Source organism: Ranitomeya variabilis, chromosome 1, assembly GCF_051348905.1.
Source record: "Ranitomeya variabilis isolate aRanVar5 chromosome 1, aRanVar5.hap1, whole genome shotgun sequence".
Classification (NCBI taxonomy): domain Eukaryota; kingdom Metazoa; phylum Chordata; class Amphibia; order Anura; family Dendrobatidae; genus Ranitomeya; species Ranitomeya variabilis.
In genome coordinates this window covers 1,098,499,007-1,098,516,309 of record NC_135232.1, presented here as the reverse complement: position 1 = coordinate 1,098,516,309, position 17,303 = coordinate 1,098,499,007, and the positions used below count along the sequence as shown (strand labels likewise).

The 17,303-nt window shown below is 46.4% G+C and overlaps 1 protein-coding gene across 1 annotated transcript in view; it reads left to right on the top strand.

The window, feature by feature from the left end:
• Nucleotides 1–17,303, top strand: part of CPZ (carboxypeptidase Z) — a 188,627-nt gene that overhangs the window by 46,832 nt on the left and 124,492 nt on the right. The window contains exons 5-6 of the mRNA XM_077280064.1: nt 5,799–5,995; nt 6,992–7,153. Of these exons, the coding sequence (XP_077136179.1) occupies nt 5,799–5,995; nt 6,992–7,153 (359 nt within the window). The remainder of the gene's footprint in view (nt 1–5,798; nt 5,996–6,991; nt 7,154–17,303) is intronic.

The following is a 17,303-nucleotide window of genomic DNA, read 5'->3' as shown; positions in this document are numbered from 1 at the left end:
GTCTAGGAGTGGTAACTAGCATCTACCTGTGGCTTTAGTCTAACCATACCATCAGGGGCTCAAGCAAACAACTTAGTTACGCCCCTCCAGGCTCTCCGCGGTCCATGTCACAGTGGTTCCATAACCATCAGCATGACACCTAGCTCTCTCTCTCCTGCAGCGTATAAGCTTTTATGGTCAGCAGAGACCTCTCCCTCCTGCAGAATGTAAACTCTTGTGGTCAATAGGTTCCTCTCCCTCTTGTAGAGAGTAAGCTTTTATAGTCAGCAGGATCCTGTCTCTCTCTCTCTTAAAGTGTGAGCTCTCATGGTAAGATGGATCCACTCTCTCTCCTGTAGATTGTAAGCTGTCATGTTCAGCATGGTCTTCTTTCCTGTAGAGTGTAAGCGCTAATGGGCAGCAAGGGCCACTCTCTCTCCTGTAGAGTGTAAGCTCTTATGGTCAGTGGGTCCTCTCTCTCCTGTAGAGTGTAAGCTCTTATGGTCAACAGGGTCCTCTCTCTCTCTCTCTCCTGTAGAGTGTAAGCTCTTATGGTCAGTGGGGTCCTCTCTGTCCTGTAGAGTGTAAGCTCTTATGGTCAGTGGGGTCCTCTCTCTCCTGTAGAGTGTAAGCTCTTATGGTCAGCAGGGTCCTCTCTCTCCTGTAGAGTGTAAGCTCTTATGGTCAGTGGGGTCCTCTCTCTCTCCTGTAGAGTGTAAGCTCTTATGGTCAACAGGGTCCTCTCTCTCCTGTAGAGTGTAAGCTCTTATGGTCAGTGGGGTCCTCTCTCCTGTAGAGTGTAAGCTCTTATTGTCAGTGGGGTCCTCTCTCCTGTAGAGTGTAAGCTCTTATGGTCAGCAGTGTCCTCTCTCTCCTGTAGAGTGTAAGCTCTTATGGTCAGTGGGGTCCTCTCTCCTGTAGAGTGTAAGCTCTTATTGTCAGTGGGGTCCTCTCTCCTGTAGAGTGTAAGCTCTTATGGTCAGCAGGGTCCTCTCTCTCTCCTGTAGTGTGTAAACTCCTAAGATCACCGGGGCCTCTCTCTGTTTTCAGTAGAGTGGAAGCTTTTATGGTTAGTGTGGTCCTTTCTCTCCCCTTACCCCTCTCTTTCTCTTCTGAACAATTTAAGCTCCTATGGTATGTGAGGTTCCCTCTCTCTTCTCTCCCCCACGTGTATCTCCTGAGCAATTACATGCTTTCCAGTATTGACATTTGCTCAAATTTATTCACCGCAAATCAATTTTTTGGGGAAGATTTGGTGAAGTTGGCAAATTCAAATGTCAATAGATTCGCTCATTTCAAGTAAGTGTATTTATAAGTAACTTTTCAGAATAAGATGTTTTGCTTCCATAGGAATAACATTTTCTGGCTATTATATGACTTGTATCACCAGTTTTTCCATCTGCAGATCTGTGCACTCGGTAGATATAGGTAGATAATCAGTAGATATAAATCAGAGAAATGCAGTATAGTGTGAGGGAACATAAGAAACAGACACAACAGTTGTGGGGACTTTCCGTAAGCACAGCAGGGAAGGACCACAACACATAGCGCTAGTAGGAAGGCACAGATTTCCACCTGCAAAGAGAACTCTGGAGGTGCCATTGGACCGGCCGGACTTGCGCAGCCTGGTTATCCGGATTCCGGACTGAGGACCCAGAGATCTTCAGTAAAGAGGTAAAGAGACTGCAACCTGGTGTCCTCGTTATTTACTGCGACCGGCACTTCACAACTACACCATCATCCACTACTCTTTCACCGGACGTCCCCCTGACAGGCAGGGCCACGGACCGGGCCTAGCCACCGTGACAACCCCCCAGAACAGAGACTCTGAGGCCCGGTACCGGGTACCCCTCGGCCCTGCGGCAGTGGGGGCGCTCCAACTTGGCATCACGAACAGGATCTACTTAAGCCTGAAGAATCAGGTCATGTGTGCCTTGGAACTGTGATTTACTGTGCTTGGACTGTGCTTTATTGGAAAGACTGTGCATTGCCATTACTACAAGGATTACCACCAAAACCGCCGCCATTGCAGCGTTGAGGAGAAGCGCAGGAGAAGAAGAGGGGCGTGGAGTGAGCGTAGACGAGCTGGAGAGCGCGAAGGACAATGGCCGCCCAGTCTAAATATTTCTGTGTCCTGAGGACGTGTCCGTCAACAGCCGAGGTCCGCCTCCTTATCCTGTTTGGAGGGTGGAGACCATGGAGACGGGGCCGCCCACGAAAGAGACCGTGGGAAGAGGACACTGGAGAAGAAGAAAAGATGGCGACGCTGGGAACACCGCGTGGGACTGACCCGATTCGGCCTGAGGCTGCACAACCCGACACAGCCCCAGATGCGCCATCGTTGCGGGGACTGACCCTCACGGAACTACCGATGGGCCGACCCCCCTTGCCACTGTCTGAGGAGTGTGTGGCTGCAGCTGAGGCCCGACAGATAGCACGCCGCTTGGAGGCTAATGCCCGCGTGCTCGCTCGGCTGGGCCAGCCCACGGAGGTCCGCCTGTCTCCGGTGTCCCCTGCTCCTCCCAACCCGGCCACGGCTGAAGGTACGCTGCAGGCGCAGGGCATGAGAATCCTGCCGGAGGCCGAACACCTGCGGCGCCTGATGACGGCATGGTGGAGCCGGCCCCAGCCTGCAGCCCAGATTGACCTGACCAGCGTGGAGGAAACCCCGCTGTCACACTGGGGTGTAGTGGTGTCCTTTAACTCCCGACATGGACGGGGAGTTATACAGGAGATTGGGGAGCCGCTACAGATCCGTGTAGACCGGGAGGAAGTGGAGCCCTGTGGAGGAAGGTTCGCTCGCGACTTGGAGCCAGGTGACGCTGTGACCTACACCAGATGGAGGAGGGAGGTCAGCTGGGTAGCTCGGGGCGTCCAGCGGTGCGTCGCACTCCAGGCCGCTGCCGGAACATCAGAAGATGAACCTCCTGCTGAAAAGGCAACGGAACCTGTCCCTGCGGAGCAGCGGGGAACCCGGACCCACCACGTACCTTGGGGGCGTGCCGGTCCATCAGTGAGAAGGGCATCACGGCGAGGGATCCTGTCATTGCTGGGGCAGGAACCGCTCCTTGGATCGGCAGCGTGACCCATTGGTCTGGTGAGGCCCGGAAGGAAACCACCTTCTGCACCACAAGAGTAAGATCTTAAAACTCTGCATAACATGTACATAGTTCATCTGACTGTTTGTTGCTGATTTCCTGCAAAAACCCATCCAGGGTTAACTCTTAAAGGGATCCCTTTGTTGACCCGGGATCCCTATTGCTTTTTGGTTGTTTTTCTACGTTTTGTTTCCTGTTGAAAAGAACTGCTGGAATCATGAACAGTGCATGATACAAACTGCTTGTAAATAGTTGCACCTTCTTAAAGGTGCTCCTTACTGGTTTTACATAAAAGAAGGACTCTTTGCGAAGATACCGCACCGGAGTCCTTACTGTGTACGGACTGGTAGCTGAAGAAGCTGCGCTACCTCATAAAGACTTGGTCCCCTCTTAAAGGGGATGTTCACACGTTGCACTTGGGAATGGTATTGTCTTAAGACAGCTAGAGGGCAATAATGTCTTAGAAGAAAGAAAGTAATAATGTTGATATGAAAACGTTATATATATCCAACTAGTTGATTGTAAGAAATGTTTGGTAATGTTGATAGAAGAATGAGGACAGAAAGTGAACCCGTACGGGGTTAGTTAGTGAGTCCTCCTAGGAGCCATATAGAGATGGCTCGGTGACCTCAAACTGAAAGAAAAATGATATGTTCTATACTGTGTATAGTGGTGGAGGGGCAGTAGGCCCGGGCTGAACAGGGTGGTCCTGCATAGGAAGGAGAGGCAGTAGGTCTGGAGCCGTTAGGACAGGCGGTCCTGCAGACTTAAAGAGGGAGAATGAAGTTAATTGCCTTATAATGTGATTATAAGAAGGTCTTTTGTGGATGCAGAGTGTACGTCCTTAAAGGCAATGTTAAATTATTGTTCGAGAATTTGCACTAAGTAGAATACCCGGTTGGGTAAGAAAAGTTATTTATACTAAGTTATTCAAAGTATTTAACCAAGTTTGTAACGTTCAAGTGTCCTCACCTCCCATAAAGGGAAGCTCTGTTCAAGTATGCTTATTGTTATTGCACTCAACAAAATTGTATGTCTTTTTGCTAACCTGTATTGTTGTTTTCTTCCCAGTCCCGGAGTACTGGATTTAACCGGGGGGGAGTGCAGCGCCCCAGAGTCCTGGTCGTTGCAGTACTGAAGCTCTGCCACTAAGGGGGGCTATGGTACGTCTGATGGCACTGAAGGAGTTCATCTGACCAGGTATCACATGCACCAATACATTTCACAGTCGGGCCTCCAGGGGGAGCTAAGGGTGCTATTTATTAGGCCACTCCTCACCATTGTGGGTAAACTGGGGGTCAGGCAGGAAGTTAGTTCAGAAAGCTGACTGGGTTGGAACCAGGCAACACCTTGTGGCAGCGGGTGTTGTGGGGGAAGATTCGGTAGGGTCTCTGTCAGGTTTGGGACCCTGACAGAGGCCTGGCAACAAGGAAGAACGTCACGGGACCGTGCCTGCTCAGCATAGCGGTGGTGCCCTAAGAAAGGATCAGAAGCGAGATAGATTGTGCTGAGTGAGAAACGAGATCAAAGCAACAAGGAGAATACCAGTAGGAGTCGTGCTGTAAGACCGAGGCAACATCCTACTGAGGCGCACAACCGGCGGCCGGAACGCTGAGGAAGTATTTATATATCTAGCTCCAAGCAATACTTCAAACCAACGGCAGGACAGTCAGTCATAGGCGGGCTGTCTCACTTAAATCACCTAAGAAGACATAGGGGGCAACTTGTGGAGAGGGGCGACTCTAGGGTCCCGGAAGAGCTCCGAGCCTACCCGTCATACGGGTGCGTCCCAACCATAACACTGGGAGGGACGGAGGATTAGCAGAACATCATCTAATCGAGTTGTGAGGGAACATAAGAAACAGACACAACAGTTGTGGGGACTTTCCGTATGCACAGCAGGGAAGGACCACAACACATAGCGCTAGTAGGAAGGCACAGATTTCCACCTGCAAAGAGAACTCTGGAGGTGCCATTGGACCGGCCGGACTTGCGCAGCCTGGTTATCCGGATTCCGGACTGAGGACCCAGAGATCTTCAGTAAAGAGGTAAAGAGACTGCAACCTGGTGTCCTCGTTATTGACTGCGACCGGCACTTCACAACTACACCATCATCCACTACTCTTTCACCGGACGTCCCCCTGACAGGCAGGGCCACGGACCGGGCCTAGCCACCGTGACAACCCCCCAGAACAGAGACTCTGAGGCCCGGTACCGGGTACCCCTCGGCCCTGCGGCAGTGGGGGCACTCCATATTCACATCAGTAAAGGGTAATATACCTGCAATATCTATATATGAGGAACCAATGAGTAGTAAAATTGTATGCAAAACGCAACAGTAAACTCAGATGCCCTAGAAAGGCAGATCGAAAAATAGCTAAAATATAAAAAAGTAGCCAAAAATCAGTAAAAGCTAATAGCGTAAGTTTGAAGCTCGCCTATCACAAAAACTCAATGAGCATTGTGCAGCATTATCCAGGACTTTCTGGGCCCCTCACTAATCAGCTGTTTGCAGTTCCTTCTGCGGCCCAATGTACACAGTGTGCAGAGCCGAAACATCTCATCCTAAGTTGAGGTCAGCACAATAATTCCTGTAAACTAATTTAATGACATTTATGCCGTCATCTAAAGGAGACTTCACTGGGCAAAATTTGGAATATGAAGAATAAAATGTTTTCTTTCTAATATATACATTTTTTATTATTTTTTTTTTGTTAACAGTGGAGCCAGAATTTAGGTATATTGGCAACATGCACGGCAATGAAGTCATTGGAAGAGAGTTACTGATTTATCTCGCACAGTATTTGTGCTCAGAATATCGTCTTGGAAATCCCAGAATCCAGACATTGATCAACACGACCAGAATTCACCTTTTGCCCTCCATGAACCCAGATGGCTATGAGTTGGCATCAGAGGAGGTAACATGTTAAATTCTTTTAGTTTGCAAGCTCTTATCAGTGACATCTCTCCTTTTTGTCTCATTGTTTGTACATTTTGTTTTGATTTGTCATTTTACTTTTTACTTCTCTAGACATGGATATGAAATACGGTATACTATCAGTCGCCACAACTAGGGGGAGATTAGGAATTTACTGCATACAATCATTACATTAAAGTGTTCCTGTAGTTTTGGGATAATCTATTTCTGACAATTAGATGACTTATATCCAACAGTTTTTCCCAATGTCCCCATCTGCTTGCTTTTGCTCTAATTTTCAGTTTTCTCTGAGCTACTTAGTGAAGACTAGCTGTTATGGTGTCTCTGATACACAGCACACAAAGATATGATAAATTCATACTCCTGCCTCTATTTTAGGCTTGCCTATAGAAACAAAAGCAACATGGAGAGCTTTGTATAGCAGTGTAGCTGTGAATCCTGCACTGGGAGAGGTAAACACTAATAAAAAAGCAGCATCAGCATCATAGTGTGTATTTCTCTGTAACTCTTCTCTTCCCCCTTTGGATGAAGTTCAATAGGCAAATGTAATCTGATCCCTCATGAGTTTACAGTCTGTTTTCTCTACAGAAAGATGGATTTTAGTCGTATTTTTCAACGACAAGTTCAGGAGATGGGATTGGGTTGGAGGAGAAGTGGCTTATAAGTAGAGAAAGAAGTATTTATACAAAATTCAGAGGGTCATAAAGATATCTCAAGGAATTAATTGTGGCTTAATTTTGAAGAAATGTAGAGAATCACTTTAATCAATGTCTTCATGATGCTTTTATGCTTTCATTCGATTACCCTATATATTTTATAATTTGTTATATAGAAAAGTTTATAAAAATAAAGTTTTAGAACTCCCAGAAAAATATAATTCTATAGAATCCATATGATTAAAAATATATACCGTATTTCTCTTATGAAAAAGAAAAAAAATAGTCTTTAGACTTATCTGAATGTCTTCATCTCTCAGGGTGCTGGCTACAATGGTTGGACAAATGGGCGAATGACGGCTCAGAATATTGATCTCAATAGAAATTTCCCTGATTTGACATCAGAGGTGCATAAGATTATGAAAGTGCGCTCGGCACGAGTTGATCATATGCCAATCCCTGAGTCGTATTGGTGGGGTAAGGTATGAAGGATTTTTATTTTTATATTCATTTTGTACAATATTATATGATTTTATGCTTATCAAAAATTTGTCATTTTTAATTCTACAATAGTTTTAGAATTTTATACTTCTAAATTATATTCAACTTATTTGCATACTATATTTTATAATTTTGCCATGTCTCAAAATACTAGTAATCTGCAGATATAGGGTTAATTTGCAGGTTAATAATATTCCAGCTCAGTCCTGCCTTTTTTGGACACATTGGACTTATTATTGCTAAATATTAGTTTCCTGCTCTTTGTTCGAGATTTTTAGTTGTGCGTTTTAAACTCTCTCATGCCAACCTATATTTTGCCTATGAGTGATTATTACATGTTCATTATTGGAATAATTCTTCATATGGACAGATTTGATATTATCTTCCTTAAACGGTGACTACCAGGATGAAATGAACTTTATTCCTTCAGGAAACCGCAGGCTTTTAGTCATGAGGATATACACGGAGTGGCTGTGTGGCGCCCTAGCCTGTAGTGCCACAAATGCCTACTTCTGTAATATAATTTATCTGTATTGCCAGCTATGGTGCGGGCTAAGTTCTCTGCTGTTATAACTGCATCCACACATTTTAACCGATCCCTGACTGGCAGATTGTACACCTTTGCCTGAACCAGGAAGTGAGCATGATCCCTCAGAGGGGAGGAGAGCTTTGAGTAGTTTTGAGAAAGAAGGACCAGCATGATCTAGGTCCCACATGAGAGAGAAGCAGCATGTGAGTTGCCCGTGGGGATACTCGGCACCAGGTCCAGTGTTCACAGGGGGATGTCACTGTGGCAAACTGGTCAGTGGCCCTAGGTGCCCATGTAGAAAAAGGGAAATTGAATAAAATTTATGTTCGTGATGCCACCTGTGGTATTCAGTCAGTAGGGACCGACGCTTAAAAGGGTCCTCTGGGGTGATGTTATGGCAGCTAGATGGTATAACTTCCCACAGGTGAAGTAGGTCCCCAGGGCTCCCGGTGTGTAGATGGAAGATGGTGAATGGTGTAGTAAGGAACGAGGACACAGGTTTGCAGTCTCTTTACCTTATTTACTGAAGCTCTCAGGCAACCGCAGTCCAGGGCACCAGATCACAGGACAGGCAGGATCTGGCCGGCTTGGAGGCAAGTTGGGAGTCCCCCTTTCCAGATGAAGATTAAAGCCTTCCTTCTAGCGCGGTGGTAATGTAGTCCCTTACTGCCTGTAGCTGCTTATAAGGTCCTCACAGTTCTTCTCTCTGTCCTCCATATAGGTTAGAACACAAACCCGTATGACAGATGACTCGAGCCTTTTTACAGGGTCTCTATCATGACCCGGGCTCTAGGTGTCACTGTGTCTCCTGGGTGTTAGGGCGAACAGGTGATGTGTAATCCAGCTGTCCTGCCAGTTTCTGATGTGCCTCTTAGAGTCCGACACAACCGCGGTCTTCCGGCTACCGGTGTCACTGCTATCCCAGAGAGACAATCTAATCGCTGCTGTCCTCCCCAGTTGTCACTCGCCTGTGCCTCGCTCTCCTACACGTTCACTACAATCTGTCCTTCTTTCAGTGTTATCTCTGTCCAGGAGCTGCAGCGCTTTCTCGTGGCTGCACGGCCCCTCTGCTTCCTTTCGCTCTGTCTCTCTGACAGGAACTACCTCACTTATCCTCCAAACCACAATATATATAAAGGGGAGTCACCCATAAACAGGGCCAGAGCTCCCCCTTGTGGTCTGGAGTGCGAACATGTTGCATGTTTGTGTTTACCTGGTGAAAGTTATCCTTCCTTGCCTCCAAGCGTGACATCACTCTCCCTGTGATGAAAGCAATGCCACTGTGATGACCAGGACCCTGGGGCGCCACACATGCTCTCTGCAAGGACAGCTGCATAAGGCAGGGTACCAGTCCCTGGAGGGAAGAGACTGTGCTAAACTATGAGTCTGCTCAGTTTTTATATCACTAGCGGAAGAGAGCTTTTTCCCCAGAAGTTCAGCAACTGCATGGAATTAGGGATGCTGTTGTAAGAAGTAAGTGTTCTTATACGATTCACATTGCCTGCTCGCTGTAAGGGATCATGGATCCAGTAACTGTCTACCTTGGACCCCTGAGGATCACAGCTGTTATAAAGAACGCAAGTGAGCATTCGAAACACGTCTTGCTCCCTTGCCCTGTCTATGCAACCATTGTAATTTTTGAAAATTTTTAATGGGCTTAAAATAAAGAAAGAACTATTTTACCAGATCCTGGAACAACTACTTTTTTTCCTTGGCTATAATCACACCCCGGCCCTTTGGCCGATACATCGCTCTGCACAGAGCTGATACAGAGCAAGCTGTCAAAGTACCAAGAGATGATTGAAGCCACTTCATTCACGCCCATGACTGAAAATCAGCAGCTTCTGGGAGGAATAGTGTTTATTTCTTCTATTTGCTATTACCCTGCATGTTAACCCTATTTCTTCAGGTTAATAACAATGACGGACTTGTCAGGTTCCCTTTAACCCCTTTCTGACATAGGATGTAATATTCTGTCCCTATGCCTTGGGCCTGTTTGACCAGGGATGCAATATTACATCTGAGTGATTGCCCGCGCACACGGGGGGTTTGAGTGCGATAGTGCCAAGTGCCAAGAGCAGTCACAGACCGCTCCCAGCATGTTAACCCCCTAAATGCTGTGATCGAACATGATCGCAGCATTCCAGAAGCCGGCAGAGGGCTGTCAGCCCCTCTGCCTTTGGATCGGAGACCTCACGGCGTGATGCGGGGTTCCAATCGTTGCCATGGTGACCCGAAGTCATCATGACGACATCCAGGTCACCAGACCTAGCAAACTTGCTGATCATATCCAGTGCATGATGAGCAAGTTTGTCAGTGCAGAGCTGACAGTTTATGCAGCATGGGATGCTGCTTCATCTGCATGCTGTAGAAGCGGTCAGCCTGCAAAAAATGATAGTCCCATATTGTTGATCGCTTACACCGGGGTTTCCGTGAAAAATCTCTGAAATACGTGGTTCAGACGGAAACTCTTGCGGAAGATTCTCTATAATGAGGCAGATGGAGGCACTGTGGACACCATTTGGCCTGTAATCCACCAGTGCCCGTCTTTTTAGGCGTGCATAAAAGTGCCATCGACACCGCTGAACAGATCCCAGATTGAGTCCAGAGTACCTCTGCTGCCTCATTATAGTGAATGGATCCCTTGGGGGTTTCATCTGAATCACGTCTGTTGTGAATTTGGATTCTGGGCTCCCCCGGTGGCTACTGGTGGAATTGAACTGGTGTTGTCATCTTCTCTGTTCACCTGTTCCCATCAAGATGTGGGAGTCGCTATATAACCTTGCTGCTCTGTTAGTTGCTTGCCGGTCAACAATGTTATCAGAAGCCTCTCTGTGCTTGTTCCTGCTCCTAGACAACTACTAGATAAGTTGGACTCTTGTCCATGTTTGTTTTTGCATTTTTGTTCCAGTTCACAGCTGAAGTTTCGTTACTGTGTCTGGAAAGCTCTTGTGAACAGGAATTGCCACTCTGGTGTTATGAGTTAATGCCAGAGTTTTAAAGTAATTCCTGGATGGTGTTTTGATAGGGTTTTCAGCTGACCATGAAAGTGTCCTTTCTGTCTTCTGCTATGTAGTAAGTGGACCTCAAATTTGCTAAACCTATTTTCATACTACGTTTGTAATTTCATCTTAATTCACCGCCAATACATGTGGGGGGCCTCTGTCTCCTTTCGGGGTATTTCTCTAGAGGTGAGCTAGGACTAATATTTTCCTCTGCTAGCATTATTTAGTCCTCCGGCTGGTGCTGGGCATCTAGAATCAACGTAGGCATGCTACCCGGCCACTGCTAGTTGTGCGTTAGGTTTAGTTCATGGTCAGCTCAGTTTCCATCTTCCAAGAGCTAGTTCCTATATATGCTGATGCTATGTTCTCTTGCCATTGAGAACATGACAGTTTGACCGGCCCACTAAAGGGTTAAAATCCTTGGCTGAGAAAGGAGAGAAATAAGAAGTCTGCTGAGAATTTTTTTTTTTTTTTTCTCCTTCTAATCTTTGAATGGCTCTGTGTCCACCTGTTTGTAATGGATCTTCAGAGTGTGACTGCAGGTTTGAATAATCTCGCCACGAAGGTACAAAATTTGCAAGACTTTGTTTGTCATGCACCTGTATCTGAGCCGAGAATTCCTTTGCCGGAATTTTTCTCGGGGAATAGATCTGGGTTTCAGAATTTTCGAAATAATTGCAAATTATTTTTGTCCCTGAAATTTCGCTCTGCCGGAGACCCTGCACAGCAGGTCAGGATTGTGATTTCCTTGCTCCGGGGCGACCCTCAAGACTGGGCTTTTTCATTGACACCAGGGGATCCTGCGTTGCTTAATGTGGATGCGTTTTTTCTGGCCTTGGGGTTGCTTTATGACGAACCTCATTTGGAGCTTCAGGCAGAAAAAACTTTGATGTCCCTATCTCAGGGGCAAGATGAAGCGGAAATTTACTGTCAAAGATTCCGTAAATGGTCTGTGCTTACTCAGTGGAATGAGTGCGCCCTGGCGGCGACTTTCAGAGAGGGTCTCTCTGATGCCATTAAGGATGTTATGGTGGGGTTCCCTGTGCCTGCGGGTCTGAATGAGTCCATGACAATGGCTATTCAGATCGATAGGCGTTTGCGGGAGCGCAAACCAGTGCACCATCTGGCGGTGTCCACTGAGAAGTCGCCAGAGAGTATGCAGTGTGATAGAATTCTGTCCCGAAGCGAGCGGCAGAATTTTAGACGGAAAAATGGGTTGTGTTTCTATTGTGGTGATTCTACTCATGTTATATCAGCATGCTCTAAGCGCACTAAAAAGCTTGATAAATCTGTTTCCATTTGCACCTTACCGTCTAAGTTTATTCTATCTGTGACCCTGATTTGCTCTTTGTCATCTATTACTACGGACGCCTATGTCGACTCTGGCGCCGCTTTAAGTCTTATGGATTGGTCCTTTGCTAAACGCTGTGGGTATGATTTAGAGCCTTTGGAGACTCTTATTCCTCTGAAGGGGATTGACTCCACCCCATTGGCTAATAATAAACCACAATACTGGACCCAAGTAACTATGCGTATTAATCCGGATCACCAGGAGATTATTCGCTTTCTGGTGCTGCATAATCTACATGATGATTTGGTGCTAGGATTGCCTTGGCTGCAATCTCACAACCCAGTCCTCGACTGGAAAGCTATGTCTGTGTTGAGCTGGGGATGTAAGGGGGCTCATGGGGATGTACCTGTGGTTTCCATTTTATCATCTATTCCCTCTGAAATTCCTGAGTTCCTGTCTGACTATCGTGACGTCTTTGAAGAATCCAAGCTTGGTTCATTACCTCCGCACCGAGAGTGCGATTGTGCCATAGATTTAATCCCGGGTAGTAAATACCCAAAGGGTCGTTTATTTAATCTGTCTGTGCCTGAACATGCTGCTATGCGAGAATATATAAAGGAGTCCTTGGAAAAGGGACATATTCGTCCATCGTCATCTCCCTTAGGAGCCGGTTTTTTCTTTGTGTCAAAAAAAAGACGGCTCTTTGAGACCGTGTATCGATTATCGGCTTTTGAATAAAATCACTGTAAAATATCAATACCCATTGCCGTTGCTGACTGATTTGTTTGCTCGCATAAAGGGGGCCAAGTGGTTCTCTAAGATTGACCTTCGTGGGGCGTATAATTTGGTGCGTATTAGGCAGGGGGATGAGTGGAAAACCGCATTTAATACGCCCGAGGGCCACTTTGAGTATTTAGTGATGCCTTTTGGTCTTTCAAATGCTCCGTCAGTTTTCCAGTCCTTTATGCATGATATTTTTCGCGATTATTTGGATAAATTTATGATTGTGTATCTGGATGATATTCTGATTTTTTCGGATGACTGGGACTCTCATGTCCAGCAAGTCAGGAGGGTTTTCCAGGTTTTGCGGTCTAATTCTTTGTGTGTGAAGGGTTCTAAGTGTGTTTTTGGGGTACAGAGGATTTCCTTTTTGGGATATATTTTTTCTCCCTCTTCCATTGAAATGGATCCTGTCAAGGTTCAAGCTATTTGTGATTGGACGCAGCCCTCTTCTCTTAAGAGTCTTCAGAAATTTTTGGGCTTTGCTAACTTTTATCGTCGATTTATTGCTGGTTTTTCGGATATTGCTAAACCATTGACCGATTTGACTAAGAAGGGTGCTGATGTTGCTGATTGGTCCCCTGACGCTGTGGAGGCCTTTCGGGAGCTTAAGCGCCGTTTTTCCTCTGCCCCTGTGTTGCGTCAGCCTGATGTTGCTCTACCTTTTCAGGTTGAGGTCGACGCTTCTGAGATCGGAGCTGGGGCAGTGTTGTCGCAGAAAAGTTCTGACTGCTCCGTGATGAGGCCTTGTGCCTTCTTTTCCCGTAAATTTTCGCCCGCTGAGCGGAATTATGATGTTGGGAATCGGGAGCTTTTGGCCATGAAGTGGGCTTTTGAGGAGTGGCGCCATTGGCTTGAGGGGGCCAGACATCAGGTGGTGGTATTGACTGACCACAAAAACTTGATTTATCTTGAGACCGCCAGGCGCCTGAATCCTAGACAGGCGCGCTGGTCATTATTTTTCTCTCGGTTTAATTTTGTGGTGTCATACCTACCGGGTTCTAAGAATGTTAAGGCGGATGCCCTTTCTAGGAGTTTTGAGCCTGACTCGCCTGGTAACTCTGAGCCCACAGGTATCCTTAAGGATGGAGTGGTATTGTCAGCCGTTTCTCCAGACCTGCGGCGGGCCTTGCAGGAGTTTCAGGCGGATAGACCGGATCGTTGCCCACCTGATAAACTGTTTGTTCCTGATGATTGGACCAGTAGAGTCATCTCTGAGGTTCATTCTTCTGCGTTGGCAGGTCATCCTGGCATTTTTGGAACCAGGGATTTGGTGGCAAGGTCCTTCTGGTGGCCTTCCCTGTCACGAGATGTGCGAGGCTTTGTGCAGTCTTGTGACGTTTGTGCTCGGGCCAAGCCTTGTTGCTCTCGGGCTAGTGGATTATTGTTGCCCTTGCCTATTCCTAAGAGGCCTTGGACGCACATCTCGATGGATTTTATTTCAGATCTGCCTGTTTCTCAGAAGATGTCTGTCATCTGGGTGGTGTGTGACCGTTTCTCTAAGATGGTCCATTTGGTTCCTCTGCCCAAGTTGCCTTCTTCTTCCGAGTTGGTTCCTCTGTTTTTTCAAAATGTTGTTCGTTTGCATGGTATTCCTGAGAATATCATTTCTGACAGAGGGACCCAATTCGTGTCTAGATTTTGGCGGGCATTCTGTGCTAGGATGGGCATAGATTTGTCTTTTTCGTCCGCTTTCCATCCTCAGACGAATGGCCAGACCGAGCGGACTAATCAGACCCTGGAGACATATCTGAGGTGTTTTGTGTCTGCTGACCAGGATGATTGGGTTGCTTTTTTGCCATTGGCGGAGTTCGCTCTCAATAATCGGGCCAGCTCTGCCACTTTGGTGTCCCCGTTTTTCTGTAATTCGGGGTTTCATCCTCGATTTTCCTCTGGTCAGGTGGAAACTTCGGATTGTCCTGGAGTGGATGCTGTGGTGGAGAGATTGCATCAGATCTGGGGACAGGTGGTGGAGAATTTGAGGTTGTCCCAGGAGAAGACTCAGCTTTTTGCCAACCGCCACCGTCGTGTTGGTCCTCGGCTTTGTGTTGGGGATTTGGTGTGGTTGTCTTCTCGTTTTGTCCCTATGAGGGTCTCTTCTCCTAAGTTTAAGCCTCGGTTCATCGGCCCGTATAAGATATTGGAGATTCTTAACCCTGTTTCCTTCCGTTTGGACCTCCCTGCATCCTTTTCTATTCATAACGTTTTTCATCGGTCATTATTGCGCAGGTATGAGGTACCGGTTGTGCCTTCCGTTGAGCCTCCTGCTCCGGTGTTGGTTGAGGGTGAGTTGGAGTACGTTGTGGAGAAAATCTTGGACTCTCGTGTTTCCAGACGGAGACTCCAGTATCTGGTCAAGTGGAAGGGATACGGCCAGGAGGATAATTCTTGGGTGAATGCATCTGATGTTCATGCCTCTGATCTGGTTCGTGCCTTTCATAGGGCCCATCCTGATCGCCCTGGTGGTTCTGGTGAGGGTTCGGTGCCCCCTCCTTGAGGGGGGGTACTGTTGTGAATTTGGATTCTGGGCTCCCCCGGTGGCTACTGGTGGAATTGAACTGGTGTTGTCATCTTCTCTGTTCACCTGTTCCCATCAAGATGTGGGAGTCGCTATATAACCTTGCTGCTCTGTTAGTTGCTTGCCGGTCAACAATGTTATCAGAAGCCTCTCTGTGCTTGTTCCTGCTCCTAGACAACTACTAGATAAGTTGGACTCTTGTCCATGTTTGTTTTTGCATTTTTGTTCCAGTTCACAGCTGAAGTTTCGTTACTGTGTCTGGAAAGCTCTTGTGAACAGGAATTGCCACTCTGGTGTTATGAGTTAATGCCAGAGTTTTAAAGTAATTCCTGGATGGTGTTTTGATAGGGTTTTCAGCTGACCATGAAAGTGTCCTTTCTGTCTTCTGCTATGTAGTAAGTGGACCTCAAATTTGCTAAACCTATTTTCATACTACGTTTGTAATTTCATCTTAATTCACCGCCAATACATGTGGGGGGCCTCTGTCTCCTTTCGGGGTATTTCTCTAGAGGTGAGCTAGGACTAATATTTTCCTCTGCTAGCATTATTTAGTCCTCCGGCTGGTGCTGGGCATCTAGAATCAACGTAGGCATGCTACCCGGCCACTGCTAGTTGTGCGTTAGGTTTAGTTCATGGTCAGCTCAGTTTCCATCTTCCAAGAGCTAGTTCCTATATATGCTGATGCTATGTTCTCTTGCCATTGAGAACATGACACACGTCACTCAGAGATTTAGATGGAAAACTCAAAGTAAGTGCTTAGCATAGAGCACCTGATAAATGTGATCCCAAACGTTATATCAAATGTTCCCAATAAAAGCTTCAACTCAATCCACAAAAAAAGGAAGCCCTCACTCAGATCTGTTATCTGTTAATGGAAATATAGGGGGCTTCCATGTTACTGGTAGTACAAAGGCTCTGGAAAAGTGAAGTGGCTTCATCATAACCCTCCAAAAGAAATTCTGCCAATTCTGTGCTCCCAAATCCAAATGTCCCCCTCCCTTCTGAGCCCCACAGTGTACCTAAACCACATATAGTGTCCACGTTTGATATTTCTGGAGCGATGAGAACTTACGGGTGCATGCCTCCAGAAGCATGAGCTGGGAATAACATATTGGTGACTGCAACGTACGGTCACTACAGCCTACTGGTCACTGCAGTGACGGTTTGCAATTTTCACTTGGCAGTATTCATTGCTGCTTGTTTCTGGAAAATACCCATGGAGTCAAAATCAGCACTGCACCTGTAGATAAATTCCCAAAGGGGTATGATTTCCAAAATGGGGTCACTTTAGGGGGGATTCTGTTCTTCTAGCAATTAGGGGCTCTGTATATGGAGTCCGCAAACTCTTCTAGGAAAATCTGCGCTGCAGGAGGCAAATAGCATCAGTTCCTCCCGAGTCTCTCCGTATGGCTAAGTAGAACTGTACAGCCATATATGGGGTATTGCCACGTTCAGTAGAAATTGTGGGACAAATTTTGGTGCCATTTTAACCCACTTCTTATATGAAAATGTAAAATCTGGGGCTAAAACTAAATTTTGATGGTAAAAATGTAGTTACACACGTGGTCAAGATTGTTGGTACCCCTCGTTTAATGACAGAAAAACCCACAATGGTCACAGAAATAACTTGAATCTGACAAAAGTAATAATAAATAAAAGATCTATGAAAATGAACAAATGAAAGTCAGTCATTGGTTTTCACCCATGCTTCCACAGATTTAAAAAAATAAATAAAACTAATGAAATAGGCCTGGACAGAAGTGATGGTACCCCTGAAAATAATGTGACAAATGGGACATGTTAAATCACGGTGTGTCCACTAACTTGAATCACAAGTGTCTACAATCTTGGAATCAGTGAGTGGCCTGTATATAGGGCTATAGATACTCACTGTGCTGTTTGGTGACATGGTGTGTATCACACTCAACATGGACCAGAGGAAGTGAAGGAAAGAGTTGTCTCAGGAGATTAGAAAGAAAATTATAGACAAACATGTTAAAGGTAAAAG